At 43.8% G+C, this 14,031-nt stretch overlaps 1 protein-coding gene across 7 annotated transcripts in view; it reads left to right on the plus strand.

Annotated features, from left to right (window-relative positions):
• The window catches only part of vash2 (vasohibin 2), a 30,127-nt gene extending 16,670 nt beyond the window's left edge, over positions 1–13,457 (plus strand). For all 7 annotated transcript variants that reach the window (XM_090242975.1, XM_021612014.3, XM_090242976.1 and 4 more), the window contains 3 exons: positions 960–1,341; positions 3,207–3,325; positions 9,269–13,457. In XM_090242975.1, the coding sequence (XP_090099101.1) occupies positions 960–1,341; positions 3,207–3,325; positions 9,269–9,338 (571 nt within the window). In that variant the 3' untranslated portion in view covers positions 9,339–13,457. The remainder of the gene's footprint in view (positions 1–959; positions 1,342–3,206; positions 3,326–9,268) is intronic.
• Positions 13,458–14,031: the final 574 nt, after the last annotated feature.

Raw genomic sequence — 14,031 nt, forward strand, 5'->3', positions numbered from 1 at the left:
GCCTCTCCTGGTCCTAGATAACCCAGTTCCACCATCCACCAAGTCCCCTTCCGCCCCCTTCTTCCCTGGGCAGGACAGATTAGTCCAGTCTGCCTCATCGTGTGTCATCCAGACATGCTGTAATGGGTCCACAGGCCAGTTACATAAAGGTTCTGGGGAGCCACTACCACAGATAGAGTATATGTCCCAGGGAGAATGAGGCTAGCCTGGTGTGCTGTGTGAGAGTCCACGTTAGGACACCACAGCAATGTATTCCTGGGACTTTTAGGAAAAGCAGTCTTTGAGACTTGATTTATGAGTCTGGTTGCTTAATAAAAGTCCTCACTTTTATTGGAAATGGGCCTTAGTCTTTTTGTAATGGTATCCTGTCCTATGATGCGCTGATTTGGAAGGAATTCATGTTAAGAATGCGAATGTCTTGTGAAAGATGTATTGTTTCTGCAGAGATATTCTATAGTCTGTACTGGGTCTGTTATAATGAAAATGCCTCCTCTCAGCTTTGAGCCCTCTCATTGACTCCCTCCATTAGCTGATTGATTTAGAGATAGTGTGGGTGTGTTTTTGCGTTCAAAGCAAATGCCAGTTAGCTAATGAGTTTATGGAAATATAATGAATTTCTGAGAGAGGCTTAAAACTGGCCTCCATACGCCCTTCTCTCTCTCTGATGCTGCTTGTCAACAGCAGTAAACATCAAGTAATCACGATTTAGGAGATAATTAGAAAGTATTAAATCTCTGAAAACTTTTAAGTTATTGTTGATGATGCTAATGATGCTAACACCATTGACCATGGGGCTTAAGCTCTGTCCTCGCTCCCTCTTTCTCTTTCTCGCTCCATCATGCTCTCTCCGTCTCTCTCTCTGTCTAAATAATAACCATTTAGTAGACTGTGTTAAATTCCATGAAACTGTATTTTTTGCTAATGATCTCAGTTAACGTCCTTGACCCAAGCTGCGTCAGCTACCTGACCAATGGGCTGACCTCGGTGGAGCGTTTTCCCATCAGCTTCAAGACCCAGTTCTCAGGTAACCACTTCCACCACGTGGTGCTGGGCGTCTACTGCAACGGACGCTATGGCACACTGGGCATGAGTCGCCGCCAAGACCTCATGGACAAGGCCCTGACCTTCCGCACGCTCAGCGACCTGGTGTTGGAGTTCGAGGACTCGTACCGCCGCTACCAGCACACCCTGAAGAAGGTGAAGATCGGCCTGTACGTGCCCCACGACCCGCACGTCTTCCAGCCTATCGAGTGGAAGTACCTGGTGCTCAATGCCGCCCGTCTGGGGAGAGAGGACATGAGGAAGGAGCTGGAAAAGCATGGCCGAGACATGAGGATGAAGGTGACATGTTGTCCTACTTTCTCACATGGGCAGACATGAGAGGTCACGTGTCAAATTTGATTACTTGACGCCTCACTGCCATCCGTTCATACATTTCCTGGGCTTAGTATCTACAATACTGTAACTTTGAAAAATACTATGACGTTTAGGGTACAATATTCAGTTGAAGTCGGAAGTTTACATACACCTTGGCCAAATACATTTAAACTCAGTTTTTCACAATTCCTGACATTTAATCCTAGTAAAGATTCCCTGTCTTTGGTCAGAAATGTCAGAATAATAGTGGAGAATTATTTATTTCAGCTTTTATTTCTTTCATCACATTCCCAGTGGGTCAGAAGTTTACATGCACTCAATTAGTATTTGGTAGCATTGCCTTTAAATTGTTTATCATGGGTCAAACATTTCAGGTAGCCTTTCACAAGCTTCCTACAATAAGTTGCGTGAATTATGGCCCATTCCTCCTGACAGAGCTGGTGTAACTGAGTCAGGTTTGTAGGCCTCCTTGCTCGCACACGCTTTTTTAGTTCTGCCCGTAACTTTTCTATAAGATTGAGGTCAGGGCTTTATGATGGCCACTCCAATCAATACCTTGACTTTGTTGTCCTTAAGCCCCCCCCCCAATTATCAGGGATAATTAAGGCTGGAGTTACCCTCAGTGGAGCAGAGAGCGAAAGAGAGAACGAGAGAGACAGAGATTAGGGAGAGAAAGAGAAATGGATAGAGAGCGAGAAGCTGGTTGGACTGTGTATCCCAGACTCCCTTGCATCAGCTGTTGCATGGTGGTGGTAGCTAGTGGTGCTGGGGGATGGTCGTAGGATGGTGCGTCTGGAGCTGACTATAACAGCAGCAGTAAATGTAGGTCAGTTCCCAGCTGCCCAGTGCTGGAGACACAGCCTTGACCTCTGTGTTTCACCCTCGTTAGCCGTACATAGTTCATGTCAGTCATGTGAATACTGTAGAAATTTTACATTCTTACAGTGCATACCAAAAATGTGCCAGTGTATAAATAGATATCACTGTATTTCTGGAAGGTGAAAGACTCACAACCACCTTTTCACTTGCTCAAAAACCAGTTGGGAAATTCCTGTAGAGTGTTTTCTATGCACAACTCAGACTGAGCTTGCATTTCATATAGGAGATCATTGGCTGTGCTTATAACCCTCCTCCACTACAGCACATACTGTATATCCTTACATCTATCACCAACCTTATGACTAACATCCTGCCTATGCTTTCAGCTGCATGTGGTTACTGGAGCACGGAATATGAGCTACTTCCTGTGTGTTCATTCCAGGAATTCATGATCCCTCTCCAGTCTCTCCTCCAAATGTCGGTCAGGAGTGAGCTCTCATTAGGTTTCTACCAGGACAAGGTGACCATGAAACTCAAATTCTGCTAATCGAGTGGCGGACGTCCTGCGTGTCTCTTAGTGTGCGTGCCTGTGAGACAGATGGGTGCTGCGTAATTGAGTTTGCAGAGGGAGTTGACTAGTGGGCTGATTGGGTTAATGGGGTACCATTGTGTTGCCTGGGAGGCTGGCTTCATTACTATCTTGTTAGTCTCTTCTCCCTACATTGGCTCACAGATGACTCTTTTACACTCTTTGTCTCTGAGATCCAACTGTGTCATTAAAAGTGAACGTCTTCGACTGCTCTTTTTATTGAAGTGGAACCTTTCATTTCCCCAGCACATGGCCTGCGGCAAATGGGCCCCCTGAATGATGAACATGTCTGCAGCGCCTCCTCTGTAGCTTGCAGCTGTAAACAAAATCACTTAAATATCAGTGCAGTAAAGAAACTGCAGCTCAAACCGTCTCTTATCATGTAGACTCCCTATCTGTTATTTTTTTTGTTTTCTCTCAGATCCTGAAGTCGTCTAGTGCCCAGTCTCCCATCAAAGAACGGAGCAGAGGCAAGTCTCTCTCCCCCCGCCGCCGACAGAGCAGCCCCCAAAGACGCCACATCCACCGGAGAGACAAGTCGTAAGTATCCCTGGGAATCAATCTCGAGTTATTAGCATCACTTAGACAGAAGCTGGAAGATGGAATGGCCTTTCTTAGGGAGTTTTATATTGACATCTCAACACTTCCTAACAATTAGGGAGAGTTCACATCAGGTTACTTTAAAATATAATTTGTTTCATGTTCAATGGTCACAAATTGTAATATATATAATACAGATCAGATTGGATATGCATGAGTGAAATGTATAATTCATAGAAATCAACTGTTGATCAACTATAAAAGCTCTCAATGCCCCATCTTGATTACTTGGCTTGATGCTATTATGTTAGAGAGAGATGAATTGGCTGGAATGTTTTCCATCTTGTTTTTGTATTAACGAGGGCTGGCACACTTTCTGAAGTCGCTGAACTCTAAGGCGTTAACAGAGTCTTTGTTTTCTGTAGACTATTGCAGTTCTCTTCTTCTATCAACCCTCTTTCCCTGTCTTGCTTCCCGGCTAAGGAACCCAGTTCATGTAGAGTTTAGTCTATCACACTCTTGTCAGCTCCAGTTAGAGGAAACTGTGAGGACTAAGAAGCAGAACTAGATCAGATACTGACATTAGCTAATCTGGGTGAACTTGGAGTACGGAGTTAACTTTTAAGCACACTGGCTTCAGTGTGTAGGCGAGGGAGTGAATGTGTGCAATGGTATGTAGCCTACGCGTGAGTGTATACTGGGTTGATGGTCCATTCTGACAGCACAGCAGCATAATCACAGGGAAAAGTATTTGTGTTCTGAAAGCCCCAGCCAGGCCAGCATAGTGTCTCTTATAGAAGGAATGTGTTCACTCCTATTATCACTCACCAGCACACTGGGAGGATTCAGGAAGACCCTGCCCTAACAAAGAGGCTGCTGGGATATGTGCACTGTTGAGTGGAGTTGGAAGATGTTGCCCCTCCCCACGAACCACTGATACAGAGTCAGATCTTGTCTCATCCTCTATTGGTTAAGTTTAGGAATGGGACTAGTGTAATCCTAGATCTGTGTTGAAGGGCAACTTCTACCTCAATTCTGTGCAGAAGGCATCCTGGGATTTATGCACGGACTCTTAGGTAATTTCCCATAAGTCTGCTGTTGACTGAGCATGTCACACAGAGATAGACAGAGTAACTGGACTGGAAGTGTTGTCAAGGGAGTTTCTCTGACAAGATGGAGGCTCGGAGAGAAACTCTGGAGAGTCACCTGTCTCCCACTCTCACTGATACTTTATTTAAAAACAAACTAGATTTTTTTTAGCACACACACACATGCAAGCACACACACGCAAGCACACACACACACACGCAAGCACACACACACACACGCACGCACGCACGCACGCACGCACGCACGCACGCACGCACGCACGCACGCACGCACGCACGCACGCACGCACGCACGCACGCACGCACACACACACACACACACACACACACACACACACACACACACACACACACACACACACACACACACACACACAGTGCCCTGTTGCTATCTTGCGAGATGAGAGCCCTCTTTTCCCATCCTCCTGGCCTGGTTTGGTCTCCTCTCAGCTGGCAGAGGGCAGGCAGAGGCTCTGGGGCTGACTCAGTGCAGCAGCTGCAGCGTCGCTCAGGGAACACACACGGAGAGGAGGATCCACATGCATGAGACAGATGCCTTCTGGTAATCCCCAGCCCATCTCCGACAGAGGAGATGCTTGATACTTGGTTTTTATCATAGTACCAATCATCTCAGCATCCCAAAGCCTAATAATGTAACCCACGCCCCTGTTGGAATGGACACAGTGAAATGGCCAGGGGATTTCTGTCATGCCTGCATTACGGGTATGTGTGATGTGATTTTACATGATAGGAAACCTTTTATCCTTTGGCATCTGGTGTGTGTGTGCGTGGTTTTGTGTGTGTGCACGCTTGTTTGTGTGTGTGCGTGCATGCTTACGTACATTTATATGTGTGTATGCGTTTGTGAATGTGTGTCCGTGCGTGTGCGTAATCACCACTTGAAGTGGCTTCTACACCGTAGTAATTGAGAACAATGAAGTACATTGTCTATCCTGACAGACCAAAGGAGTGGGAGGGGGCTCTTCTAAGAGAACAACAGTGACATTTAAAGAGGGGCTTCAGGCCAAGGTCTATGTGTTCAGCACCACCCCCCAATCTGACAGAGTTATTTCGGGCCTGTTCTTAGACACCCACTTCTCTGCCTGTCGCCTCCTGTGAGATGTTAATTATTGAGGAAGAGTCTTTTCCACCCCCTGATATGTCCTCGTGTCCCATGTCTTACCATGTCGCCCCCTAGGGAGCAGTGTCCCTCTGTCACAACATATTCAATAATTCACCTCAAATCCAGACGCAACCGACATAGTCTATCCATGTTATAGAAATGTTTATTCAGCCAGCGCCTCAGAAAATGTCATCGGCAGTCAGAGTTTGTGTACAAAGAGTGGAGAGTAACTCTAACAGATCTGTGGAAGCCTGCTAATGCCCTCCCTCCATCCACTGCCTGCTCATCGAGTGGCGCCGCTCGGAGATTTGTAGCTATGGGGTTTGTTTAATGGGGCGAATGTGCGCTGCCAAATAACATTGATTTGTGAAGACTGGATTTTTATTCCCACAGTGGTTTATGAACGTATTAAATCGAATTGGTTAAATGGTGAATAAAAGCTACACTGAGAGCGTGATGTGTCCCTGAATAGCTTGGAAAATCCCCTCTGTTGTGGATGAATGCTTCAGTAGATGAACCCATAGATGTGTTAGCAGTGCCGTTAAAAAGACTGAATCAGGAGGTAATGCACTCTATGCAGTTATCCAGAGCTCTGCTCAGCAGGTGGTTTCAGATCATAGGGATCCTTCTCATACACACAGACATGTAAAGCTGAGAGAAAGGCTGAAATGAACTTCACTTAATAGACAAAGACTTTGCAGGAGATGCAAGTTGAAGATAGAGGTGAACTAGTCTCCATGGCGATGAAGGTATATGATGGGGTATGTATGAATATTGTATTCCTCCTTGGGATCTTCCTCTCGGGCAAAGGAAAGCAGCAGTCAGACAGGGAGACAGAATGCTCCAGGGCAGCGCTCTACTCTATCACTCTGTGTCACTGTCATCTGGCTTTATCAATTAGAGGTTTAGCCCACTCTCCAAGAAACCTTTGCTTTTGAAGGAGATACATTTTAGAGTCTCTAGACCCACCCGGTTTCTTAATATCAAATGCAAGGTAATTCTAATGGACTACAATACTGCATGTAAACCTGTTTTCGGATAAGTGAAATATTTAGTGATGTTGTTGAGGCAAGGAAAGCTAAGAGTGGTCAAACCAAGGGCCTTGTCATTGTCATTACTGTTTTTATCTCCTACTATCTTTCCTCTGTAGCTGTACATTGTAGCGGCAGCCTGTACAGTAGATTGGCTGGCTGTTGTCGGTTCTGCATGGGCTGTGGTGGGCTGGGTGTTGTCTATTCTGTGGTGGGCTAGGTGTTGTCTATTCTGTGGTGGGCTAGGTGTTGTCTATTCTGTGGTGGGCTAGGTGTTGTCTATTCTGTGGTGGGCTGGGTGTTGTCTATTCTGTGGTGGGCTGGGTGTTGTCTATTCCGTGGTGGGCTGGGTGTTGTCTATTCTGTGGTGGTATGGGTGTTGTCTATTCTGTGGTGGGCGGGATGTGGTTTATTCTGTAGTGTGCTGGATGTGGTCTATTTTGTAGTGGAATGGGTGTTGTCTATTCTGCGGTGGGATGGGTGTTGTCTATTCTGCGGTGGGCTGGGTGTTGTCTATTCTGCGGTGGGATGGGTGTTGTCTATTCTGCGGTGGGATGGGTGTTGTCTATTCTGCAGTGGGCTGGGTGTTGTCTATTCTGCGGTGGGATGGGTGTTGTCTATTCTGCGGTGGGCTGGGTGTTGACTGCTGTGTCTGTCCTTCTGCTGCCCCTAGATTCTCCTCTTCAGTCCAGCCCTCTCTCCTCTCCTCTTCTCTCATCTCCTCTTCTCTCATCTCATCTCCTCTCCTCTTCTCTCATCTCCTCTTCTCTCATCTCCTCTCCTCTCCTCTTCTCTCCTCTCCTCTATTATTCTTTAACAAAGCTCTTTGTTCAACAGTGTGTAATCAGCTGTGAAAGCCATGCATAGGCTGTGATCCTTACAGGGGCTCAATCAACACAGTTGTAATTGTTTTGATCAGGACTGAAACAAAGCCTACCAACAGGTAATTTGTGCCCTCCCAGAGGACTTAGTGAAGTCTACAGGCTTTAGTCTGAATAGTTAAGCAGAGTGGTGTTTCTCTGTGTTGAGGAATGATGTTAATTCTGTGGCCTGTGGTGAAGGATGGGCTGTTAAGCAGAGCTGCTTGGAAGCCACTGTGTGAGAATGGTGTACTCAGAGAAATTTGACGCCTTTCTGGCTGACTGATCGACTGACTGGGTGCGCTGGGTGTTGAAATCCTGGGCTCTGTGCTCCCCCTCTCCCTGGAAGACAGAATGCTGTTGATTGGATCACCAGGGGAGGGAGTAGGTGTGCTGTCCAGGGCACTGAGGAAGTAGTCTTAGATACACATATACCAGCATACACACACACGCACACGCTTACACCGCCTGCATTGTTGGACTGGTTTGATGTTGAGATGAGTTCTTCTCCCTCTCTGGCAGAGGGAGCTGGGGGAGATGGAAATCAATGGGAAAGGATGGTGAGCAGGAAATACACTCTGAGGGAGGGAATTGAGTGAGAGAAGCACAGGCAGGAGAAGTGCTTTCAGGGCTTCATGTCAAGCAGAATATTGAACACCGAAGACATTCGAAGGGAAATAGGAAACCTTTGTTACTTTGGAGAGAGCTTATTTATGAAGGTCTAACCCATAAGCCTCTATAGAAATACCTCTTCTCTTTGATCTCTGGACTGAAAAGTATTTTTGTCAGAGGGAAGGTGCTGTGTGTGTGGTTATTTAGGGCTTGAGAATGCAGGTGTGTGTGTCTGTGTGTAAGCATGATAGCAGTGACAGGGGAAGTGGAGCAGTGCGGGGCTGAGCTGACGGGACACCACCATCACAAAGCAGGATTAAAAAGAGATGACTGGCTGACTGAGACTACCCCGCTGCGTCACACTTCAAACCCTTCTCTTCTTTCTCTCTCCCTCTACTCCCTTTCTATCTGCCCCCCGCCTCTCTTTATTCCACTCCATCTTCCTCCATGAAGTTATAGAGTGGGTCTGAGGTGTCCAATACTGTAATCACTTCAATATGAAGTTATAGAGTGGGTCTGAGGTGTCCAATACTGTAATCACTTCAATATGAAGTTATAGAGTGGGTCTGAGGTGTCCAATACTGTAATCACTTCAATATGAAGTTATATAGTGGGTCTGAGGTGTCCAATACTGTAATCACTTCAATATGAAGTTATAGAGTGGGTCTGAGGTGTCCAATACTGTAATCACTTCAATATGAAGTTATAGAGTGGGTCTGAGGTGTCCAATACTGTAATCACTTCAATATGAAGTTATAGAGTGGGTCTGAGGTGTCCAATACTGTAATCACTTCAATATGAAGTTATAGAGTGTGTCCAGTGGTGGAATAAGTACCCAATTGTCATACTTGAGTAAAAGTAAAGATGCCTTAATAGAAAGTGACTCAAGTAAAAATGAAATTCACCCAGTAAAATACTACTTGAGTAAAGGTCTAAAAGTATTTGGTTTTAAATATACTTAAGTATCAAAAGTAAAAGTTTAAATCACTTCACATTCCTTATATTAAACAAACTAGATGGAATATATATATATATTTTTTAAGGATACTGTAATCACTTCAATAGGAAGTTATTGAGTGTGTGTGATGTGCCCATACAGTTCCTCAACTGAAGTGACTGGGTCTTACTTTGATTGTCTTCTTGTCTTTTACTGCTCTACATGATGACACTACATTTGTCTTGTCCCTCTCTCTCTCTCTCTCTCTCAGTCCTGCGGCTCTGGATCGGAAACCTGCAGAACTCAGCACTTTGACCGACGGCTACCAGATCCGCATCTGAGACTCCTTGGAACTGGACTACATTCTCCTGGTCTCCACTCTGACCACCCAGTCCGCCTCCCTCACATATGTTCACCTGACATTGTGTATATCATAATTATAAAGTATTTATAGGGTTTTGCCAGCCTCTTCTGTAGGGGGAAGATGATGACATCATGCTCAGTGCTAAACTGGAGGCTGACATCCAGTAGGAACAAATACATTGAATATATCAAAGGTATATATTTCCTGTCCTTCATGACCAGACGAACAAAAGCCTGAACAAGAGGTGTGTTTCAGTATACACCTCCACACATGCATTAGCCACATTATACATTTGCATACATATCTATTATGTTTTTAATGAAGGACTGATGCCTAAATTGCATGAAGACATCATATCAAGACCTCTCATGCGTTTAGAGTACATATGTTGGATTCTCTACATCGTTTTAAAAAAAATCTGTTTTTGTATAGCCTGTGTGCTTTTGTGTAGGAGAGCAACAGTCACATTTTGTTTACTTTTACAATGTGAAGATTCGTTTTTAAAAACAGAGTCTGTGGGTTAAAAAAATAGCCGACAGTATGTTGACATTATGTAAAAAGGATCAAATAGTGTGACTGATCATCTATTTTTTTTTCAATATAATTAATATATAGACTGAACGGTTGTTGTAATGCCTAAGCCTGTAGAGGATGTTAAGTAGCTATCTGCTGGGCTGAGCTGTAGTCCGTGTGATGATGTGGGAAGTGAAAGGGTGAGAGAAGAGTTGGAGGAAACAGGAGGTACTGTAGGCTTGAGGTGAGGGGAACAGAGAGGGGCCAAAGACCAGGGCAGTCAAGCAGAGAGCCTGCTGAGTACTCTGCTAAACCCCAGCCCTGACACTGACTCTCGGTTAGATTATCCCCCCTGTCTCTGTCTCTATAGACCCTCCTCTCTCACAGATACAGTGCTGGGCCTGGTTTCCCAAAAGCATTTTAAGGCTAAGTTCAACGTTAGAACCATCGCTTATGATGCTTTTGGGAAACCAGGCCCAGATCAATTAATCTTTTAAGGAAATCAAAGCTTGTGACAATGATGCTTTGGAGCTTAGCCAGAACATTACCTTTTTAATCCCAAGAGAATTTGACCGTGACGTGTTGCTTCAAAATGTCAACTCTGTTACACCTCAGCATACAGACGTATACGAAAACATGTCTGATAATATTATGTAGCTCCTAACCTGAGGCCTTTCTGAATCCTATCACAGAATCTTGAAGTTAAGAATGCAAATACTGAACTGAACACCACAAGACAGACACATCAGTCAAATCAAGGCTTCTATGCCATCTCAACTGCCATGATGCGGTGTTGAAGATTGTTTTCATTTTTTTTTGTAGTATTCAAAAGTCATCAGATATCCAGGAGGGTGCCAACTGAACAATATAACATTTTATAGCTTTTGGTTAAACAAGCTATGCACATCAAAGGGAAATGATAAATCATTGTATGTCTTCCTCAATCTAAATAGTTTCGAGATTGCAGCAGAATTGAAATCCAGTCTCATTTTCTTGAATCCTGAACGAGCTGAGAACATATCAGTTCTTATGTTTCTAATTAACATTTTTTATTCTAACGATCAAATTGTGAATGGTGCTGCTAGTCTGACAGTATACCATCAAGGCCAACACTATTGGCACCAGCCGTCTGAAAGACTATAAGCACAAAATAACCAGCTTAATATACATGGCCAAAAGTATATGTATTGGTGAATTCGGCTGTTTCAGTCACACCCGTTGCTGACAGGTGTATAAAATCGAGCACACGGCCAAGCAATCTCCATAGACAAACATTGGCAGTAGAATGACCAATACTGAAGAGCTGAGTGACTTCAATGTGGCACTGTCATAGGATGCCACCTTTCCAACAAGACAGTTTATCAAATTTCTGCCGTGCTAGTGCTGCCCCGGTCAACTGTAAGTGCTGTTATTGGGAAGTGGAAATGTGCTGAAGCGCGTAGCACGTGAAAAACGTCTGTCCTCGGTTGCAACACTCACTACCGAGTTCCAAACTGACTCTGGAAAAGGCATACAGTATACAATTACATTCTAGACGATTCTGTGCTTCCAACTTTGTGGCAACAGTTTGGGGAAGCCCCTTTCCTGTTTCAGCATGGCAAAGCACAAAGCGAGGTCCATACAGAAATGGTTTGTCGGTGTGGAAGAACTTAACTGGCCTACACAGAGCCCTGACCTCAACCCCATCGAACACCTTGTGGATGAATTGGAACGCCGACTGCGAGCCAGGCCTAATCGCCCAACATCAGTGCCGACCTCACTAATGCTCTTGTGGTTGAATGGAAGCAAGTCCCCACAGCAATGTTCCAACATCTGACGGAAAGCGTTCCCAGAAGAGTGGAGGATGTTATAGCAACAAAGGGGGACCAACTTCATAGTAATCGCCGTGATTTCGGAATGAGATGACGAGCAGGTGTCCACATACTTTTGGCCATGTAGTGTATGACTTTGGTTTTACAATCCTCTATAGAAGCACAATGTGCTTCACTTTTACACAATACAATTGTTTGTCTAATCTATACAGGCTAGGTTTAACATTCTTACTGTTAAACACTTACTGTTAAACACTCTTTTCAATATGCATTGCGGAAGTTCAGCTTTACAGCGTGACTGAAATTTGAAGGCAATGTCAGCTTTAGTGGAGACTGCATTTACCATACCCACTGCATATCTAACTCTTCAGCTTTCCAGATTGATTAGAACCCTTACTGGGAGGAAAGACTGCTTTCACTGCTGCAAATCTGGGAACTGAAAGATAATACTCTTAAGTGATGTAGCTAAATTAGAGTTGTGCTCTTAACTGTTTAGTGTTGAGCTAAATTGTGTTGTGGCTGAGTTCTATTGGTGATTATTCGCTGTTTCTTGAACAAATCTGTTACTGAGTGCAGTGCTTAATCGTGCTGGTTGTTGTTTTTATGACGTGGTGAAAACACTTTGTTGTGATGATGATGATGATGATGATATTCTTTGGACGAGGTGTGATTTTTAAAGAAGCACACCACATTGTAGCAGTATCATTTTTCAAAGGTCTTGCTATGTTTGTACTGTTTGACCACTGAATAGGCTTGAAAAATGAAGTACCATCCAATGGGATAATGGTTAAAGAAAAACAGTACCACTCATGACTGTGGATTTCTTTTATCCATTTTGTATTTACCAAATGGTGTTTTAAAAAAAAAAAGAAAAGAAAAACAGAATCAAGTTATCTGAATAACTGCACAATATGAGTAACCTAAACCAGCTACCACCACTATAATATACCACCACCTTCTGCATTTAGTGGTTGATAACTTGAAAGGCAATGATGTGCTGTTGGGACTAAGTGTTACTGAATATTTAGGTGTTTTCAAAGCATGATGTGGACTGTGGAACTCTACCTTTGAGTCACTGCAATTCAGCGTTTTAGATGAGACTGCTTTTCCTGTATTAAGGTACGTTTCATGAGGAGTGTTCTCTTGGCCTCTTCTCGTAAATGGGAGTGTACTAGGACTCTGGGTGTTAAGAGTGTTCTCTTGGCCTCTTCTCGTAAATGGGAATGTACTAGGACTCTGGGTGTTAAGAGTGTTCTCTTGGCCTCTTCTCGTAAATGGGAATGTACTAGGACTCTGGGTGTTAAGAGTGTTCTCTTGGCCTCTTCTCGTAAATGGGAATGTACTAGGACTCTGGGTGTTAAGAGTGTTCTCTTGGCCTCTTCTCGTAAATGGGAATGTACTAGGACTCTGGGTGTTAAGAGTGTTATTTTTTATACTCATGCCACTGGTGCTGCCAGTTGGCTGGTATTATTCTCATATCTTTCTGGAAAGGGCTGATCTATTTGTCCCATTGGCTGAAAAGGAAAAGTACTGATGGAAGATCAATAGCAGAACAAATGGTAGCATTTCTTACAGCACCACTATTCTATTGAAATGAGACTTTAGAATCCGCCCCTGGTTTTCTCCATGTATGATGATGACAGGGTGATTTTTGTATTTTGACCGCTGGTGGAAGATAATGTCCTCCCAACTCCTACTGTTACACTGATCAGTTGACAATGGTTTTTATCAACTCTACCATGTGTTGTAATAAAAAATGATTTATGTTTCTATTCGGTCTTTGCTGTAATTTCTTACTCAACAGGTAGGACAGAAAGTAGGTAATGAAATAATGTGAAAATACATTTCTTCATGGGACACAGGCATAATGGATGTACAATTATGCTATTCAATCAAATCATTCCAGATTTGAATATATCACACAACTATATAATAATAATATAAATGATTAATGTCATAACATTCCCTAGTAGGCTATGGTCTTACTAGTTCTTTGGGATAGTGCTGTACTGATATCGCTCTGTATATAGTCCGGTACAGGATTCCAAATCTCTATTAATCTGTTTTACAGCAGCTGTGACTTGCAACGACACAGAGAGCAGATTTATACTGAACAAAAATATAAACGCAACATGCAACAATTTCAAAGATATTATTGTGTTACAGTTCATATGAGGAAATCAGTCAATTGAAATAAATGTATTAGGCCCTAATCTATGGATTTCACATGACTGGGAATACAGATATGCAACTGTTGGTCAAAGATATCTTACAAAAAATGGGCCTCTGGATCTCTTCACGGTATGTCCATGCATTCAAATTGCCATCAATAAAATGCAATTGTGC

This window comes from Oncorhynchus mykiss, chromosome 8 (genome assembly GCF_057628025.1).
Source record: "Oncorhynchus mykiss isolate SJ-2025 chromosome 8, ASM5762802v1, whole genome shotgun sequence".
Classification (NCBI taxonomy): domain Eukaryota; kingdom Metazoa; phylum Chordata; class Actinopteri; order Salmoniformes; family Salmonidae; genus Oncorhynchus; species Oncorhynchus mykiss.